Source organism: Aquarana catesbeiana, linkage group LG13 (assembly GCF_042186555.1).
Source record: "Aquarana catesbeiana isolate 2022-GZ linkage group LG13, ASM4218655v1, whole genome shotgun sequence".
NCBI classification, from domain to species: Eukaryota; Metazoa; Chordata; class Amphibia; order Anura; family Ranidae; genus Aquarana; species Aquarana catesbeiana.
In genome coordinates, this window is record NC_133336.1 from 119,690,425 (window position 1) to 119,710,602 (window position 20,178).

Genomic DNA, 20,178 nt, shown 5'->3' on the forward strand with positions numbered 1-20,178 from the left:
TTTGAGTATTTTATAATTTTATCTTAATTGATCTTATTTCACAATTTTTAGCACTTCACTTACCGTGTTGTATATTCTATTTGAAGTTTTTTTGGTATTGAACTTTGGGTGCTGGCTGCTTTACACTTATAACATTTAATTGTTTTACACCTATAACATTTAATTGCTAATTATTTAGGGCAGCGTTGACCTTAGGGTCTTCTTTTTTTCTATCTTTTGATCGTATTCTTCTCCTGGACAGTAAAACTATCAATGATACGATCGTATATAAGATCGTTCTGTGTATGACCACGCCTTACTTTTAACCATAAAACAGAAAATCAAATTACTGTGTGGCCGATTATTATGCTCCTCAAGGGACTTGCATGAAAATTGGATGAAAGTGTCTATTCTCTTGCACAATACAGACGTTTTCTTTTCCGTCCTATAAGTCTGCCCTGAGTTCAGAGGCTGATTATTATTATTTGTAGGCTGACCCCCTGTGTGATGCATTGTTCAGCTGTCACTCTGTTAGGTAAAATGTGTTCCAGCACAGGACGGGTTAAGTCTATTTTTTTGCTGTAATGTGATGGTGAAGTCTGCCAGTCTGCTGCACAGCTCGGGGTTACAGGGTCTCCTCTCCCTTTTTCTCTCACATTCCCCTGGGTGAGAAATCATCTCCTATTAATAACCCTGGGAGGGGCAGTGAGAGGATAACCTCACACAAGTCATGGCGCAGACTGAGGGGCTCCTTCTAGACACAGGCAAGGCCCTCGCTCCTGGCCGTGATTGACACACCAGGTGTGGAGGTATAGATGGTTGTCAGGTAGGAAATGTATGGTTTATTTTCAGGTTCAAATTGACTCATGCTAGCATCCAGTAAGCAAAGTGAAATGTCTGTCGTGTCTATAGTCTTCTACTGACCATGTGTGCCCTCTATTGTATGAATCAACACAATGCCCACTGTGCGTACCCCTGTACTGTATGAATGTGCCCTTTATTGTATGATTAAGACAATGCACACTGTGCGTACCCATGTACTGTATGAATGTTCCCTGTATTGTATAATAATGTACACTGTGCGTACCCCTATACTGTATGAATATGCCCTCTATTGTATAAATCAACACAATGTCCACTGTGCGTACCCCTGTACTGTATGAATGTGCTCTCTATTGTATAAATTAAGACAATGTACACTGTGTGAACCCCTGTACTGTATGGATGTGCCCTCTATTGTATGATTAAGACAATGCACACTCTGCGTATCCCTGTACTGTATGGATGTGCTCTCTATTGTATAATAATATACACTGTGCGTACCCCTGTACTGTATGAATGTGTCCTCTATTGTATAGTAATGTACACTGTGCGTACCCCTGTACTGTATGAATGTGCCCTCTATTGTATAATAATGTACACTGTGCGTACCCCTGTACTGTATGAATGTGCCCTCTATTGTATAATAATGTACACTGTGCGTACCCCTGTACTGTATGAATGTGCCCTCTATTGTATAATAATGTACACTGTGCGTACCCCTGTACTGTATGAATGTGCCCTCTATTGTATAATAATGTACACTGTGCGTACCCCTGTACTTTATGAATGTGCCCTCTATTGTAAAAGAATGTACACTGTGCGTACCCCTGTACTGTATGGGTGTGCCCTCTATTGTATAAATTAAGACAATGCACACTGTACGTACCCCTGTACTGTATGAATGTGCTCTCTATGGTATGAATTAAGACAATGTACACTGTGCATACCCCTGTACTGTATGGATGTGCCCTCTATTGTATAAATTAAGACAATGCACACTGTACGTACCCCTGTACTGTATGAATGTGCCCCCTATGGTATGAATTAAGACAATGTACACTGTGCATACCCCTGTACTGTATGGATGTGCCCTCTATTGTATGAATCAATGCAATGTCCACTGGGCTTACCCCTGTACTGTATGGATGTGCCCTCTATTGTATGGATTAAGACAATGCACACTGTGCTTACCTCGTACTGTATGGATGTTCCATATAGTGTATGAATCAAGACAATGTACACTGTGCACACCCCATACTGTACGAATGTGCGCGCTATTGTATAATAATGTACACTCTGCGTACCCCTGTACTGTATGGATGTGCCCTCTATTGTATGATTAAGACAATGCACACTCTGCGTACCCCTGTACTGTATGGATGTGCCCTCTATTGTATTATAATATACACTGTGCGTACCCCTGTACTGTATGAATGTGCCCTGTATTGTATAATAATGTACACTGTGTGTACCCCCCTGTGATTCAAAACAGTATGCTGACGATATAGACCTGTATAATTTATATAGTATGTGTTCTGTCTGTATGACCCAAAACTGTGTATATTCCTGTAATGTACATGGGTTCACGTATGTACTGTATATATGGATATTCTCTGTTATACAATAAAAACAGTGTACAGTATGTATATATTCCTATACATGAGTACCCTCTGTTATAAAGTAAAAATAGTGTACCGTGTGTATACTTCTGTAAAGTCCACAGTGACCTTTTGTATACAATGCAAACAGTGTAAAATGTGCATACCCCTGTACAGTACATAGATATCTTATGTTATACAGTGAAAACAGAGTACCGTGTGTACACTCATGTACTGTATATGGCTACCTTCTGTTATAAACAGTGTACAGTGTGTATACCCCTGTACAGTACACAAGTACCCCTGTGTTATACAATGAAATCTGTGTACAGTGTACTCCTGTATTCTATGTGGATATTCTCTGTTATGGAATCCAAATAGTGTACATTGTGTAAACTCATGTACAGTACATGGTACCCTTTGTGATACAATGAAAACAGTGATCGATGTGTATGTTCCTGTACTATACATGGGTATCAACACAGTCTACAGTGTGTATACCTCTGTACTGTACTGTAGAGTTTGCAGAACAGTGTGAATTGTGTATATGCATGTACTGTACATGTGTGTCCTCTGTTGTAGATCAGGGTGCAGTGTGTATATTCCCATACTGTACATGTGTGTCCTCTGCTGTAGATCAGGGTGTAGTGTGTATATTCCCGTACTGTACATGTGTGTCCTCTGTTGTAGATCAGGGTGCAGTGTGTATATTCCTGTACTGTACATGTGTGTCCTCTGTTGTAGATCAGGGTGTAGTGTGTATATTCCTGTACTGTACATGTGTGTCCTCTGTTGTAGATTAGGTTGTAGTGTGTATATTCCCGTACTGTACATGTGTGTCCTCTGTTGTAGATCAGGGTGCAGTGTGTATATTCCCATACTGTACATGTGTGTCCTCTGTTGTAGATCAGGGTGCAGTGTGTATATTCCTGTACTGTACATGTATGTCCCCTGCTGTAGATCAGGGTGTAGTGTGTATATTCCTGTACTGTACATGTGTGTCCTCTGCTGTAGATCAGGGTGTAGTGTGTATATTCCCGTACTGTACATGTGTGTCCTCTGTTGTAGATCAGGGTGCAGTGTGTATATTCCTGTACTGTACATGTGTGTCCTCTGTTGTAGATCAGGGTGTAGTGTGTATATTCCTGTACTGTACATGTGTGTCCTCTGTTGTAGATTAGGTTGTAGTGTGTATATTCCCGTACTGTACATGTGTGTCCTCTGTTGTAGATCAGGGTGCAGTGTGTATATTCCCATACTGTACATGTGTGTCCTCTGTTGTAGATCAGGGTGCAGTGTGTATATTCCTGTACTGTACATGTATGTCCCCTGCTGTAGATCAGGGTGTAGTGTGTATATTCCTGTACTGTACATGTGTGTCCTCTGCTGTAGATCAGGGTGCAGTGTGTATATTCCCGTACTGTACATGTGTGTCCTCTAATGTAGATCAGGGTGCAGTGTGTATATTCCCATACTGTACATGTGTGTCCTCTGCTGTAGATCAGGGTGTAGTGTTTATATTCCTGTACTGTACATGTGTGTCCTCTGTTGTAGATCAGGGTGTAGTGTGTATATTCCTGTACTGTACATGTGTGTCCTCTGTTGTAGATCAGGGTGTAGGTTGTATATTCCCATACTGTACATGTGTGTCCTCTGTTGTAGATCAGGGTGTAGTGTGTATATTCCTGTACTGTACATGTGTGTCCTCTGCTGTAGATCAGGGTGTAGTGTGTATATTCCTGTACTGTACATGTGTGTCCTCTGTTGTAGATCAGGGTGTAGTGTGTATATTCCTGTACTGTACATGTTTGTCCTCTGCTGTAGATCAGGGTGTAGGTTGTATATTCCTGTACTGTACATGTGTGTCCTCTGTTGTAGATCAGGGTGTAGTGTGTATATTCCTGTACTGTACATGTGTGTCCTCTGCTGTAGATCAGGGTGTAGGTTGTATATTCCTGTACTGTACATGTGTGTCCTCTGTTGTAGATCAGGGTGTAGGTTGTATATTCCCATACTGTACATGTGTGTCCTCTGTTGTAGATCAGGGTGTAGTGTGTATATTCCTGTACTGTACATGTGTGTCCTCTGCTGTAGATCAGGGTGTAGTGTGTATATTCCTGTACTGTACATGTGTGTCCTCTGTTGTAGATCAGGGTGTAGTGTGTATATTCCTGTACTGTACATGTGTGTCCTCTGCTGTAGATCAGGGTGTAGTGTGTATATTCCTGTACTGCACATGTGTGTCCTCTGTTGTAGATCAGGGTGTAGGTTGTATATTCCTGTACTGTACATGTGTGTCCTCTGTTGTAGATCAGGGTGTAGGTTGTATATTCCTGTACTGTACATGTGTGTCCTCTGTTGTAGATCAGGGTGTAGTGTGTATATTCCTGTACTGTACATGTGTGTCCTCTGCTGTAGATCAGGGTGTAGGTTGTATATTCCTGTACTGTACATGTGTGTCCTCTGTTGTAGATCAGGGTGTAGTGTGTATATTCCTGTACTGTACATGTGTGTCCTCTGTTGTAGATCAGGGTGTAGTGTGTATATTCCTGTACTGTACATGTGTGTCCTCTGTTATAGATCAGGGTGTAGGTTGTATATTCCCATACTGTACATGTGTGTCCTCTGTTGTAGATCAGGGTGTAGTGTGTATATTCCTGTACTGTACATGTGTGTCCTCTGCTGTAGATCAGGGTGTAGTGTGTATATTCCTGTACTGTACATGTGTGTCCTCTGTTGTAGATCAGGGTGTAGTGTGTATATTCCTGTACTGTACATGTGTGTCCTCTGCTGTAGATCAGGGTGTAGTGTGTATATTCCTGTACTGCACATGTGTGTCCTCTGTTGTAGATCAGGGTGTAGGTTGTATATTCCTGTACTGTACATGTGTGTCCTCTGTTGTAGATCAGGGTGTAGGTTGTATATTCCTGTACTGTACATGTGTGTCCTCTGTTGTAGATCAGGGTGTAGTGTGTATATTCCTGTACTGTACATGTGTGTCCTCTGCTGTAGATCAGGGTGTAGGTTGTATATTCCTGTACTGTACATGTGTGTCCTCTGTTGTAGATCAGGGTGTAGTGTGTATATTCCTGTACTGTACATGTGTGTCCTCTGCTGTAGATCAGGGTGTAGGTTGTATATTCCTGTACTGTACATGTGTGTCCTCTGGTGTAGATCAGGGTGTAGTGTGTATATTCCTGTACTGTACATATGTGTCCTCTGCTGTAGATCAGGGTGTAGTGTGTATATTCCTGTACTGTACATGTGTGTCCTCTGTTGTAGATCAGGGTGTAGTGTGTATATTCCTGTACTGTACATGTGTGTCCTCTGTTGTAGATCAGGGTGTAGTGTGTATATTCCTGTACTGTACATATGTGTCCTCTGCTGTAGATCAGGGTGTAGTGTGTATATTCCTGTACTGTACATGTGTGTCCTCTGTTGTAGATCAGGGTGTAGTGTGTATATTCCTGTACTGTACATGTACGTCCTCTCTTGTAGATCAGGGTGTAGTGTGTATATTCCTGTACTGTACATGTGTGTCCTCTGTTGTAGATCAGGGTGTAGTGTGTATATTCCTGTACTGTACATGTACGTCCTCTCTTGTAGATCAGGGTGTAGTATGTATATTCCTGTACTGTACATGTGCGTCCTCTGTTGTAGATCAGGGTGTAGTGTGTATATTCCTGTACTGTACATATGTGTCCTCTGTTGTAGATCAGGGTGTAGTGTGTATATTCCTGTACTGTACATGTGTGTCCTCTGTTGTAGATCAGGGTGTAGTGTGTATATTCCTGTACTGTACATGTACGTCCTCTCTTGTAGATCAGGGTGTAGTATGTATATTCCTGTACTGTACATGTGTGTCCTCTGTTGTAGATCAGGGTGTAGTGTGTATATTCCTGTACTGTACATGTGTGTCCTCTGTTGTAGATCAGGGTGTAGGTTGTATATTCCTGTACTGTACATGTGTGTCCTCTGTTGTAGATCAGGGTGTAGTGTGTATATTCCTGTACTGTACATGTGTGTCCTCTGTTGTAGATCAGGGTGTAGTGTGTATATTCCTGTACTGTACATGTGTGTCCTCTGTTGTAGATCAGGGTGTAGTGTGTATATTCCTGTACTGTACATGTGTGTCCTCTGTTGTAGATCAGGGTGTAGGTTGTATATTCCTGTACTGTACATGTGTGTCCTCTGTTGTAGATCAGGGTGTAGTGTGTATATTCCTGTACTGTACATGTGCGTCCTCTCTTGTAGATCAGGGTGTAGTGTGTATATTCCTGTACTGTACATGTGTGTCCTCTGTTGTAGATCAGGGTGTAGTGTGTATATTCCTGTACTGTACATGTGTGTCCTCTGCTGTAGATCAGGGTTTAGTGTGTATATTCCTGTACTGTACATGTGTGTCCTCTGTTGTAGATCAGGGTGTAGGTTGTATATTCCTGTACTGTACATGTGTGTCCTCTGTTGTAGATCAGGGTGTAGTGTGTATATTCCTGTACTGTACATGTGTGTCCTCTGTTGTAGATCAGGGTGTAGTGTGTATATTCCTGTACTGTACATGTGTGTCCTCTGCTGTAGTCTCCATTGTAACAATAAAATCACATGGAGCTTAATGGCCTCTTCTTAACAATTAGCTGCATGGGTCTGTACCTCTAGCATATATATAGTTGCAGCTGATCAGATGCTTTTCTAGTCAATGGTTGGGAGTTGTGGGGGGCCCATTAACCCTGTAGTGACAGGCAACTATGTGTGTTTATTTTCAACTTTGGTTATGTTTGACTATAACTTTTGAACTGTTGACTATTGTATGCGAATCAACAGTTTGTTTTTGTTTTCCTTGTATGAAAATTGCAAACTAATAAAATGCATTTTCCGAAAAATAAAAAATCACATGGAGCAGTCCCCTCTATTTTCGGATAGTATATATAAATGTTTTTTAGGAAATGAACACTCACATATACACATCCTGTGTAATTATTCGGCATTTATTGTGATTATGAGTGTGAATGAAATGTGTTTTGTCGGCCGTTGAGGCTGGAAATAGAAGTGCTCTGTTTGTTGTTAGGCCGGGTCCTCAGGAGCACATAATGCAGCTCAGTATGTTTGGGAAATTTAGAAGCAAATGTCCCGACAGCTGAGAGTATAATGACAGCTGTCCTCTTGTGTCATGGAGTCAGGGACACGCACAGACATAGCCAGGACCTGCCCAGAGCTGTGCTTTCCTATTCCAGCCTACGGCCCACATGGTCATCCATGGACAGAACTTTACAGAATAAATGACGAGCTCTTTGGGTCAGATATACATTTTATGTACAGTAGCGTGGGCTTTGTGTTAAGAAATAACAAAGCGCTTTAATATGGATCGGCGTTCCTGGTAATAAGATTGCTTTGTTCACACAACTCTGCATCAAAATATTTTTGGTGTTCGGGGACAAATGAGGTTTGAATTGCTAATTTCTGTTTGTTTTCCTCTTGTATTGTATTTTGTGTGTTTTTTGTTTTTATTGTTTAATCCTATTTGCCATATATTTAGGCTATAAGAGAACAGTTATTATAATGCAACTGCTGTACAAAAACAAAAATCAGAATGCATCTTCCATTGAGATGGCTACAGCAGATTCAATTCTGATTGGTTGCTGTGGGTTAGTGTGGGTATTGAAATCTTTTGATCTCTGTTTAATAATAACAACAACTCAGTGCAGCGAGCAGCAGTGTACAGTAACCCATGGCAAGTAATCACAGCAACAGTGTCATATTTCTTTTTTGGTGAGCTTATAAAAAAATAAGAAGCTCCACTGGGCATTTTTAATAATATAGTGCATTTAACAATGGCATGATGTAACCATTAGCAACCACTAAATTGTTTGCTTTAATGCAGGGGTCTCAAACAGGTGGCCCTCCAGCTGTTACGAAACTACAAGTCCCATCATGCCTCTGCCTGTGGGAGTCATCAGCCTTGCAATGCCCCAGGGGACTTGTAGTTTTGCAACAGCTGGAGGGCCGCCAGTTTGAGGCCCCTGCTTTAATGAGATGATATAATGAGATGCTATGCTTAGATAAGTGAATGGAAATTTATGATTTGCCGACAGGGGGTGTTAGTAGAGATAAGCAAAATGATTGATATTTTATCTATCTATCTTTTTTCTTACTTTTATAATGTTTGCATTACTTTGAAAACATTGTTATTTTTTGCACAGGCTGTTGCAGTTGTCAGAGAACTAACATGTAAAATGTTGTTGTGTTGAATACAATGTTCATAAAGAGTCAGATCTAATGTACTGTAATCTCCAAATTGATCAGACTGGGCATGATCTTCTTCAGTGATTCACAAGCCACCATATATATATATGCAGATTTGTCTAGTTTGTGTAGAATCCCCACTAGATAAGTCCTGCCAACTGGGATTTTTGACATGTATGATTCTTATTGGAAATGATGAATCAGCATGCATATATTTATTAGAATCCTAGAACTGCAATGCCCTAGGAAGGATCAGATTCCCTCAATCCAACCAATCCAAAGATCAGGTTACTTATCTTCATATAATACACATCACTGCTTTTTCCATCATGCATGCCCGTCAGTGTTCTTTGTTTTTCATTTTCTGTAGCTGGCCTATTTTATAATGTAACATTGATTTCTTCTGTTTTTGGCAGGAGATCTGTGAGGACATCTCAGATCACGTGGAACAAATCCATGCTTTACTGGACACAGAGTTCTCCCTGAAGCTACTATCTTATTCTGTCAATGTGATTGTGGACATACATACAGTGCAGCTCCTGTGGCATCAGCTCCGGGTGTCTGTGCTGGTCCTAAGAGAAAGGATACTACAAGGGCTGCAGGACAGCAACGGCAACTACACACGACAGACTGACATCCTGCAAGCGTTCACCAAGGAGGACCAAGAGGCAAGAGATTCAAAAAGCTGATGTGAAGAATGTGGGGCTACATTTATCATTTATTACAGCTAGAGGAAAGGAGATGGGAGATGGCACCCATAGCTTCTAGCTGTCATTTTCGTAGTTATAAACAAGGCCAAGGATAAATCCAAGGAAAAAACCAAGCTTAACTTACCGACCATCTCGCAGACAACCAAGGAAACCTGTCTAACAGTATGCGTTAAAAGCAGGGGTTTGGTCTGCACACATTTGCAAATGCATGTGCAAGCCACAGAGCCTCGTCGAGGCACCCTGGTATCTGTGGTACCTAACACAGTGGAAGCACATGCATTCTGATGGATAGGTGAGAGCAAGTGGACTGAAGGGGAACCACCCCTTCTTAAAGGTAGGTTGTCTGTGGGCTGGTCGGTAAGTTAAGCTTGGTTTTTTCCTTGGATTTATCCTTGGCCTTGTTTATAACTGTTGTTAGCCTTCCAATGCTTCTTACTGTGATAGCCAGCTATAGATGGGGGCAAGTGTTGTACCCTTTTTGTATCACTGTCATTTTCATAGTATAGATTAGAATAAATAGTAAACGTATTACTGGTACTATAGTTTCAGCTCCTCCTGTTTTTCTTTCCTTCAGTTTTTGTAGATCTGTTGTAGTGGAATAGAGGTTCATGGGTATAAAAAAACAGGAGGGTAGGAGACTTTAAACTAAATTTTTTGGGGGAAAAAATTAACTGTACTTACACTCATAGGTGATATAAGAAATTGCCTAATAAAAGTCGTACTAAAGGGCAATATCAAAAATGACATATATGATGCGGTCACTAGAATTACAAACCAGAATTTTTCATGGCAACCACATATTTTTTTAGCTGTCGATCCTGCTATCATTTCTCGACTTCCATTAACAGACTAAGCTATGCAGCAAAAGTGGGAGTTAGAGGTCTTATGTAACTGGTTAAAAAGTGTTAGCTGAAGTTCAGCTTTAACTTATTACTTATCACTTATGTTTAGTTATGTAGATCCACTGGATCATCTAACACGTCCCTCTCCAGACATGGCGCTATCTGACTAACGGTGACTCCGTTGCCCCTCCATAGATAGCAGAGCCACTCTAGGGCTACTAATGCAGTCACCTCATTTAGGAGTTGGTAAACTGCAATGCATTCAATTCTGTTTTTGCGTTTAATATCACTTTAACTCTTTTAAAAGTTTTAGCTGCAGTTCAGCTTTAACTTGTTAGTCACTTATGTAGAGTCTTGTAAATCTACTAGATCATCTGATGCCCTTTACACACGATCGGACTTTCCGACGAAAAATGTGTGATCGGAGCTTGTTGTCGGAAATTCCAACCGTGTGTAGGCTCCATCGGACTTTTTCCATTGGAATTTCCGACACACAAAGTTTGAGAGCTGGCTCTAAAATTTTCCGACAACAAAATCCGTTTGCGTAAATTCCGATCGTGTGTAGACAATTCCGACACACAAAGTGCCACGCATGCTCAGAATCAAGCAGAAGAGCAGCACTGGCTATAGAACTTCATTTTTCTTGGCTCGTCGTACGTGTTGTATGTCACCGCGTTCTTGACGTTCAGAATTTCCAACCAACTTTGTGTGACCGTGTGTATGCAAGACAAGTCTGAGCCAACATCCGTCGGAAAAAATCCAATGGATTTTGATGTCGGAATGTGCGATCGTGTGTACAGGGCATAAGACTTCCTTCTCCAGATAGAGCTGCTGTCCAAGGGCCAAGGGTGACTTTGTTGCCCCTCCATAGATAGAGAAGCCAACATTGGACTATCAGTGCAGATACTACATTTAAAGCAGAATTAAACCCAAAAGCAAACATTTATTATATTGCAGCTTACCAATTCTTAGATGTGATGGCTGCATTTGTTTTCTTGTTAAGGCTTTATTTCTTTATTTTCACCTCATCTGTTAATCTGGCCTGTTCAGTAGGAACCAGACAAATTTCAATCTATGTATTGGGCAGCCTATCGATCAACTTCAGTACAACCAGCCCATCAGGAATATGTTGTTCAATCACTGCTGGCGGCTATAGCAGTGATCATTGTTGTATTCTGACGGCTGGGAAACTTCCCACTGTCAGAATACAATAGCTCCGCAGGAGGGTTTCCCCCATCAGCACTGACTGTGTTGATGAAGGAATCAGGCAATTTTCTTTCCTTCAGCACGTAAATAAAGGAAAGAAAATTGCATAATGTATGGCCTGCCTAAGTCTGTTGCTTTTCAAAAGAACAATCTCTGTTCCAGATGTATCAGTTTGCAGGGATGAGATAAACCATTTAACACTGACAGGGGTGCTTCAGAGTATTCAGCTTTTATTTATTCTAGTAAAACCTTTATCCCAACAGTTAACAAAAACTGCTGTAACTGAATATAAAGTGTTAGCTCGAGTTTGGCTTTAATCTGTTTGTGTATTTAAATTTGCTAGTACATTTAACAATACCCTCCCCCCAAAACTGACAATGTTGTTGTCTGCTATGCCCCTGTGCTCCTTCATCCAGAATAGAGGAACTCTAATGCCCCGTACATTTTCCAATGGAAAATGTGTGATAGGACCTTGTTGTCGAAAATTCCGACCGTGTGTAGGCTCCATCACACATTTTCCATCGGATTTTCCGACACACAAAGTTTGAGAGCAGGATATAAAATCTTCCGACAACAAAATCCGTTGTCGGAAATTCCGATCGTGTGTACACAAATCCGACGCACAAAGTGCCACGCATGCTCAGAATAAATAAAGAGATGAAAGCTATTGGCCACTGCCCCGTTTATAGTCCCAACATACGTGTTTTACGTCACCGCGTTCAGAACGATCGGATTTTCCGACAACTTTGTGTGACTGTGTGTATGCAAGACAAGTTTGAGCCAACATCCGTCGGAAAAAATCCTAGGATTTTGTTGTCGGAATGTCCGAACAAAGTCCGACCGTGTGTACGGGGCATTATACAGGAGGTGTGTTACTGGCCAGATCACCAGGTAAAAGCAGAGGGAAACAAAATTAAAAAAAGAAAACTAATGCAGCCACCACACCTACTGATTGATAAGCTGCAATATATTAAATTCTGTTTTTGGGTTTATTATCGCTTTAACTGCTCCACATGTTAAATAGTTTTAAATGTTTACCATTACACAGATACCTCTGATGTTCATTCTGCTTATTTCCCTGTCCTTGTTTCTCAGTCCACAATGTTATGTTAATCCTATTTAACATGGAAATGTTAGGGGTTACAGCAATCTGAACTGTAGAGCTTCTGAGCTTCTCACATAAAAAATATTTTTCATCTCTAAGTAACTATATAGCAAAAATAACTGGCACTTGCAGTAGTGCTACAGGGCAGCACTTCTAAAAACTTGATTTTCTTTAGGACTTAAACGTAGTTATTTAAAGTATACTTTTTTTTTTTTACAGGATAGGCTTGATGCCCTGACAGAAGTTGACGGCTCAGGTCAGCTGACCATTCGATGCCCCCCAGATTACCTCTCACTGGACTGTGGGATCACTGCCTACGAACTGTCAGACTACAGTCCCAGGGAGGAGGACACCCCGCCTCCCCCTGCTAAACCCCTGGAAGACTGGACATACAGTGCTATGCAGCAGGAGTTTCCAGATTTAGTTAAAGGTCCCGGTCTGCTAAGCGTGGTTTCTGACAAGGAAGCCTCACTGAATTCTGGAATGGAGAAAGAGTCAGCACAACAACACCTGGAGAAGACAGGGCAACAAACTCTCAAGTCTTTCCTTTCCAGTGAAAGCACCACACCAAAAAGACCTCTACAGGAGGGCAGTGATCACGGGGGAGATTCTCCCACTCGGCCTTCTCTTCCAAAACGGGGACTGTATCTGAATGATATGACAGATTGGGGGAAGTCAGACAGTCTAAATTCTGTTGATATGAACTTGTCCCTGCCAGTTTGCTCTACATCCCCCAACAAGCACTTCAGTCTTAGCGTGACCGCCACATATTCTGCTAATATTCCATCATCTCCTAACAGCCAAGTACCTAAAGAGGATGACATAGCACAGAATATAGAGGAGCTGACCAGTCAAGTGCATCAGTGCCTTGATGGTAGAGCATCCCCTATTAATTCTACTAACTCCCACTGCAGTACACCAAACGAAGGTCAGCGAGACCAGCAGAATAATAGACTGTTGGACTCACCAACCCAGGAAACAGGGGAAGACCGCTGGTATGGGTCTGATGAATTCCTGGCTTTACCTTCACACTTGCACCAAACAGACCTTCTTGCCTTGCGCCTTGGTAGCCTTTCACAGTTGGTATCTCCTACACCTGGAGAGCCCCAACCATCATTCCGAGATGTGGAGGATTGGGAGATCAGTTCAGGATCAGAGGTTGGACCTAGTTCACCACGATGTCTTTCTCCCAGTACCCCAAGTGACATAGCCTCATATACCGATGGCAGTGAACGATCAACTCCACACCTTAGTGGGTCAGCATGCACCGGAAGACAGAACAAAGCAGCACTTATACAGAGATTGATGTGGGACATCCAGAGACAGGACAATGATCGACATGTGTGGGACAGAATCCAGGTGAGTGACCCCCCAGTGAAAGAGATTTGAACCACAAATTCATGTGTCCTTTTTTATATATAAAACTGATTATTGTTAGCAATACTTTATTATATTTGATAAATAGCCACATTAAAGACCTATATTCACAAAGTCCTAACTTTTGAAAACTTAAAATGAAACTCCTGCCAAAACTTTAATTCATTTTGGATAGAGTAAGGAAAGGGTTTGGATTCTTGTCAGATTTTTGTTATCATTGTCTGTGACACTGTTGGGTGCTGTATCATTTCCTGTAATTACTATCACAGTGATACGAACTGTGATAGTATTTTCGGGGACTGTGAATGTAAGGGGAAATCCTTCCAAAAAGTAGAGTATGAAAACAAATGTACCTAATAGAAACCAATATTGATAGCAGTGCTGTAGCTTTTTACTGCTGTCTATGTCTCCATTGCAGAGATTTTCCTTTAACTTATCTGAAAATACTAGTTTCCTTTCACTCTTTGATTCACTTACCTGGAAAAAGTGTTCAGATCATACTTCCTCCAGGTTAAAAAAAAAACCTGTCACTTATTCAGTCTGACAGCCAGCAAAATAATATTTTTATACTTACTGTATAATCTGTTCCTCAGAATTCATTGTGGGATAGAGCCATTCCGATACAGTTGGGTTATACTACAGCCTACTGGAGATTTGGACAATGGCAAACAGAAACATTGTTAAGCCTGCCTCTGTGTAACCCCTCTTATACCCAGCATGCCCCAATGTTTTGCAATAGCAGTATTAAGGGCAAGAAAAAAAGAAAAACACACAGAGGGGTGAAACCTTGTGTCCCCCAATGGAGTCCAAGAAATATAGTTTATGGTAAGTGGAAGAAACATATTTTTTTTCTTGCCCATTGAAGGACACAAGAATTTCAATTACAGTTGGGGCATCCAAAAGTAGTCTAATTGAGGGGTGGGCAACAGCCACTGACAGGTCCACAAAAAGGGAATGAAACTGTCTGAAACTGTCTGCAATTGGAAACCATCTAACAAATCAGATCTAAATCTAAAAAAGATTAGGTGAAGCCCTGTGCAAGAAACTACCTATGAACCAGAGGATTAGCCTGATATACAAGACTAGGACAGACAAGATTACCGCCAGAGGGGAAACACTCCACCTGAAGAAAACCTGAGCCTGAACCAGATGTCAAACAAAAAAATCCACCAAAACAGTTGGAACATCACAACTACCTGATTAGGGAAGAACAGACTCACAACATGATGTGGTAAAAAGAGAAAAGGAGGAAACCTCTGACAAACCAGGTCTGCAAGAAAAAGTCTAGTTGGTTTACATAGATAGACCCAAGTATTACACTCTTAACACTTATGGTGGCCATACACAGACCGAATTTAGACTGGTTCCTGATGAACTGGCTGAAGTTTTCTCAGTGGTTGGCCATGTCAGCTGACTCCCATCCGACATTCCTCAAATGCAAAATCGAAGGAGACAGGCAGCAAATTGACAGCTGCCTCCAGTCAAATGCAGGCACTGTTTGAGTATTTTGACAGCTTGTGAGGCTTTCAGGGCAAAGGGTAAAAATCCACCTTGCTCACTTAAAGAGACTGATGGGTCATGTCAGGGTTTTCCTAGTCCAAATATACAATGTGGATGCCTCACTCAGAACCCAGACCCCTAGCACTGGAAAGCTTGGCTGAAAAGGACTGAGAACCAATGAGAAAAGGGGAGACCATCCTGAGCAGGGATTCTCCCAACACCTCACACACCCTGGACTGAAGGAAAAGGATGGACTTTTTTTGTGAGGGTTTAAGCTGAAAAGCCTCACCCACTGGTGGCAGAAAGCTACCAACGATAGCTACCACGAGGAGCTATCTGGCAAAACTTGCAGGAGTTAGACTCCTCAAAAGGGTTCTGAGTGCAGGGGGTTTAAATAACTGACTGTCTTCAGAGGAAATCATCTAATCACAAAACAATGGGGATGTCTGGAAAGGGCACTAGGGTGAACACAAGGTCCAATTCTCTGAGAGGTAGCAGATGCCTCCAAAGCTCAACCCTAAAGTGGATGTAAACCCGATTCATTAAATTTGAGCTGGGCACATATATCTGCAGTATTTTGTTATCGCTCTTCAAAACCCTATGTCCCGTAGCTGTCTCCTGCCCCGTTCTTCTGTTATCAGCCTGATAACTCCTGACAAGTTCTCCGTCACATATGATTAAAGCAGCTGGAGTTTTGTGTTGGGGAGGATGATATAAATAGTTTAGCAGAGCCCTGAATGATTCAAGGGACAGAGCTGGAAGTCTCTACCTATGAGGAGAGGGGGTGTCTGCCTTTCCACCAATAAGTTGTCTTGGCTGTATGCCGAGACTTCACTGCAGTGCTAACCAGAAAGAGAAAATCTTCTAACACAATGTGCACTTTCTAAACAGTATATAAAGATGAAGACAGCAGATATACATGTAAAACTTATGTAGGGAGATTTGTTTCATCCCTGTGTATCATCTGATGCTGTTCACTTCACTGGGTATATGTGAGGGTTTACATCCACTTTAAAGATCTTCACAGAACCTTAAAGGTAGAAGATCCTTCTGAAGAAGAAACTGAGTGCTCAGAGTGAAAAACTCCCTTTTTTATATTATAAAGCGCTGCGTGAACTGTTGGTGCTATATAAATCCTGTATAATAATAATAATAATGTGGGTAAAAGGGGAGGGGGGACATTTATGCAGAAGCCTTTTAGTGGGGTTGACTGACCATTGGCTTTGAGCCCAAAGGGCAGTGTCAGGTTTTAAGTACCTGCATGTACCTGCAGCTGGTGTAGGTAGAGGAGTGGGGTTCCTCTGACCCCTCCACAGACCTTATCGACTGAGGCAAGAGAACACTCTGACCACCTGTGGTGTTGCTGATCATGGTGTCAAGATCAGGATCTAATCCCATGAGGGTTAGGCGATTTAACGTCAGCACCCTGTGCACACAGCCAGAGTGTTTTGCGCATCTGTGCAGACATCATTTTCATTCAAGACAGGCTTAGAAATTCCCATTTAAAGGGCAAAAGTCCAGCTACATATTTGGATGAGGCCTTAGACCTTTCATGGTCATTTCATACCATATGGAGGATGTATAAGAAAGTTATTTGCAGCTGTAGGAGCCTTACAAGACCCAAGGTCTAGAACAGTTAGTTGATCCTCCAGATGAAAGGTAGAACAAGGTCTGACTGCAGGGACTTTGAATCAGAGTCGGAGATGGTGATAGGGACCACAGAGACAGCTTGATTTAGGGGTTGATGAGGGTCAAAGGCAGAGTCTTAGAATGCTTAAAGCTGTGGGTAGAGTGCCACAGTAGCTGAGCGCAAACGGAAAAAAAATCCTGAGGGGACATAGAGATCACTGTGGGTGTGGGGGGGGGGGGGGGGGGGGGACTCGGCTTCACCTGATAGAGCTGAGGAAGACTTGATGATGATGACCATAAAACAATAGGGGCATCAGGTTCTGGATTTCAGATGCTGATTCCTTTTGTGGAAACCAGGTCAATTCCCTCAAAACCACTAGGGAAGTATAGGCTTAGGTCACTCTTGGCAGCTGGACTGTCCTCCCTGAGTCTTAACCAAGACATTTTGCTTCCTTGCAGCCATAGTGCAGCTAGGCCCAGTGTGAGACAAGGCCTTAGGTATTCACAAACTCAAGCAGCTGGTGTTGATGGGGATTATAGGCAGCCAGAGGTAACCAGGTCACTGTAGGCAGGCAGTGGAAACAGACCCAAACTTCGGGAACAGCAGTGGGATGGTGCCTTCTCTAGGCTGACTTGTGGGAAAGAGAGGGCGCATGTGTTTCACTCCACTAAGTGAAAGACATCAGTACTTGGTTCCTCAGTCTTAAATGTTACTGTGGTAAAATTGTCAGTGGCAGGGAAGTTAAAGTAGTTCCCACTGTTTCAACCCAAATGACCTTACTCACAAAGTAAGTCTAAGGAAACAAGGTCACACCTGGGGCTGTGCTACGGCCCTGTACCTGGAAAGCATTCCACAGCTAACTAACAAAGTACACTCAGGTCTGGAAAGCGCCACAATACAGAATCCAGTGCCCAATGTCACATTCCAGCCTCCTCCCCCATTCTCACTTGTCCAGCCCAGTGGGGTCCGAGTATAGCCTTCAAAGCTAGTGCAGAGGAAATGCCAATCTAGATAGCTGCCATATAGGGACCAGCTCAAGCAATGGTATAGGAAGGAATCTTGTTTGGAGTCACCAAAGAAAAGCTCCAGGAAGAAAAAAATAAAGCTGCCAAGAAAAAAAAACTTAGGAAAAGGCATGCAAATTCATCGGCTGACAGCAAAAAACTGAGGCATGCTGGGTAGAGAAGGGGTTGTGGGGGGTGGTTTAGTTTGTTGGTTTGTGTTGAAACATCCCTTGGGCAGCAGTAAAGCCCAGCTGTATCTGAATTTCTGTATTCCACAATGGATGAGAAAGAAGCAGTATTTATAGCAGGTAAGGTGTGCATTGGCAGCCTCTATTTCATATTCATTTCTCAATACAGATTTCCTTTAAGGGACTTTGCCTACATGCAAGGTAATTAAGGGATTATGGTCCAGCAAGAGTAATCTGAAATAGTCACCTGGGTTATTCAAGATGAACATAAAAATATGAAGGCAGTGGGTAACATTAGTGAAATATGAAACCATCATGAGAAATCTTTAATGAGGCATTGTAAAATATAGTAGCTCATCACAGCCATTCGCGTGATAGAATATGCTCACTGTTCTGCTTATTTAATAATACATAATACAGCATATCCAGGATAATATCAAAGTAGTGTCCAGAAACCTGCAATCAGAAATCTTGTAGCTGAATGTAAACTGAGCGCTTATTGAATTCTGAACATTGCTGATCATTACACTGGAGTATTTAAAAGTCTTCTCTTCTTTATGAAATCTTCCTGATACCAGTATATTATATTATTATGATTCTTAGATCCAAAAAAATATCCCTTGTAATGGTTGTATTGAACTGTCAGTTTTCAAAAGACAGAATGATAAGAACAGGAGAACAATGGGGGTTATTTATGAAAGGCAAATCCACTTTCCACTACAAGTGCACTGCACTGGTGCATGCGCCAATGACTTCACTGGCTGAAAATATTGTGAATATCTCAATATTCATTGTACCTACAGGTAAGTTTTATTACAAGCTTACCTGTAGGTACAAGTGACCAAGCAGTGTATGTTTACTACTGCTTTAAGTAATACTGCTTGGTCTTGTGCTTGTCCCGAGCCTGTGATTGTGCAGTAAGAAGCGAAGCAGCAGACTAATGAGCTCATCGCCATGTCATCCTGTTTTTTTCTCCTATCAGTATGTCCGTTGTTGAACATTGTACATGAGGCTGACACCAAGTCAAATTTAGGTACCTACACTGCTTGCATTTAGAAAATGCATTTCACTGTATAATAATGAATACAAAGCTGCATTCATTTGTGTCTTTTATATGTATACACCTGGAGTTCAGGTAGTTAAAGAGGAACTGCAGTCTGCTCACATAATTTGTAATAAAAACATCTTTGCCATTCTGAAGCTTCCCTCCAACCACTTTGAATATTATTTTTTATATACTGTGATTCTGTGCTTGCCAAATATGCTGCACAAATCTCCCTCCACTAAGTCTGGCTTCAACCATTTTAACTGTTGTGAGTAACTGAAGTTGCTGCCTGTTCACTTCCTGGATTTACACACTCCGTCACCAATGGCTAGCGCGCTCGCCCGCCGCACCACGGGGAGCGTTGCCCGCGGGTACTGCGGACTCGATGTCCGCCGGTGGCCCACGATTGTGACACGAGAGGCAGAACAGGGAGATGCCTATGTAAACAAGGCATTTCCCTGTTCTGCCTAGCAACATGATCGGGAGCAGTGATCTCTGTCATGTTCTAGAGAGCCCACCCCCCCCCCCCTTACAGTTAGAACACGCTTAGGGAACACACTTAACCCCTTGATTGCCCCCTAGTGTTTAACCACTTCACTGCCATTGACATTTACATAGTAATCAGTGCATTTTTATAGCACTGATCGCTGTATAAACGGCAATGGTCTCAAAATAGTATCAAACGTGTTCGATCTGTCCGCCGCAATGTCGCAGTCACAATAAAAATTGCATATCGCCACCATTACTAATAAAAAAAATTAATAATAAAAATGCCATAAATCTATGCCCTATTTTGTAGACGCAATAACTTCTGCGCAAACCAATCAATATACGCTTATTGCGTTTTTTTTAATAAAAATATTTTTGGGGGGGATATTTATTATAGCAAAAAGTAAAAAATATTGCTTTTTTTTCAAAATTGACACTATATT

At 41.8% G+C, this 20,178-nt stretch overlaps 1 protein-coding gene across 1 annotated transcript in view; it reads left to right on the plus strand.

Moving 5' to 3' along the window:
• AKAP6 (A-kinase anchoring protein 6) overlaps positions 1 to 20,178 on the plus strand; it is a 412,130-nt gene that overhangs the window by 81,098 nt on the left and 310,854 nt on the right. Inside the window, exons 3-4 of the mRNA XM_073609738.1 lie at positions 9,056 to 9,307; positions 12,722 to 13,861. Coding sequence (XP_073465839.1) covers positions 9,056 to 9,307; positions 12,722 to 13,861 — 1,392 coding nt within the window. The remainder of the gene's footprint in view (positions 1 to 9,055; positions 9,308 to 12,721; positions 13,862 to 20,178) is intronic.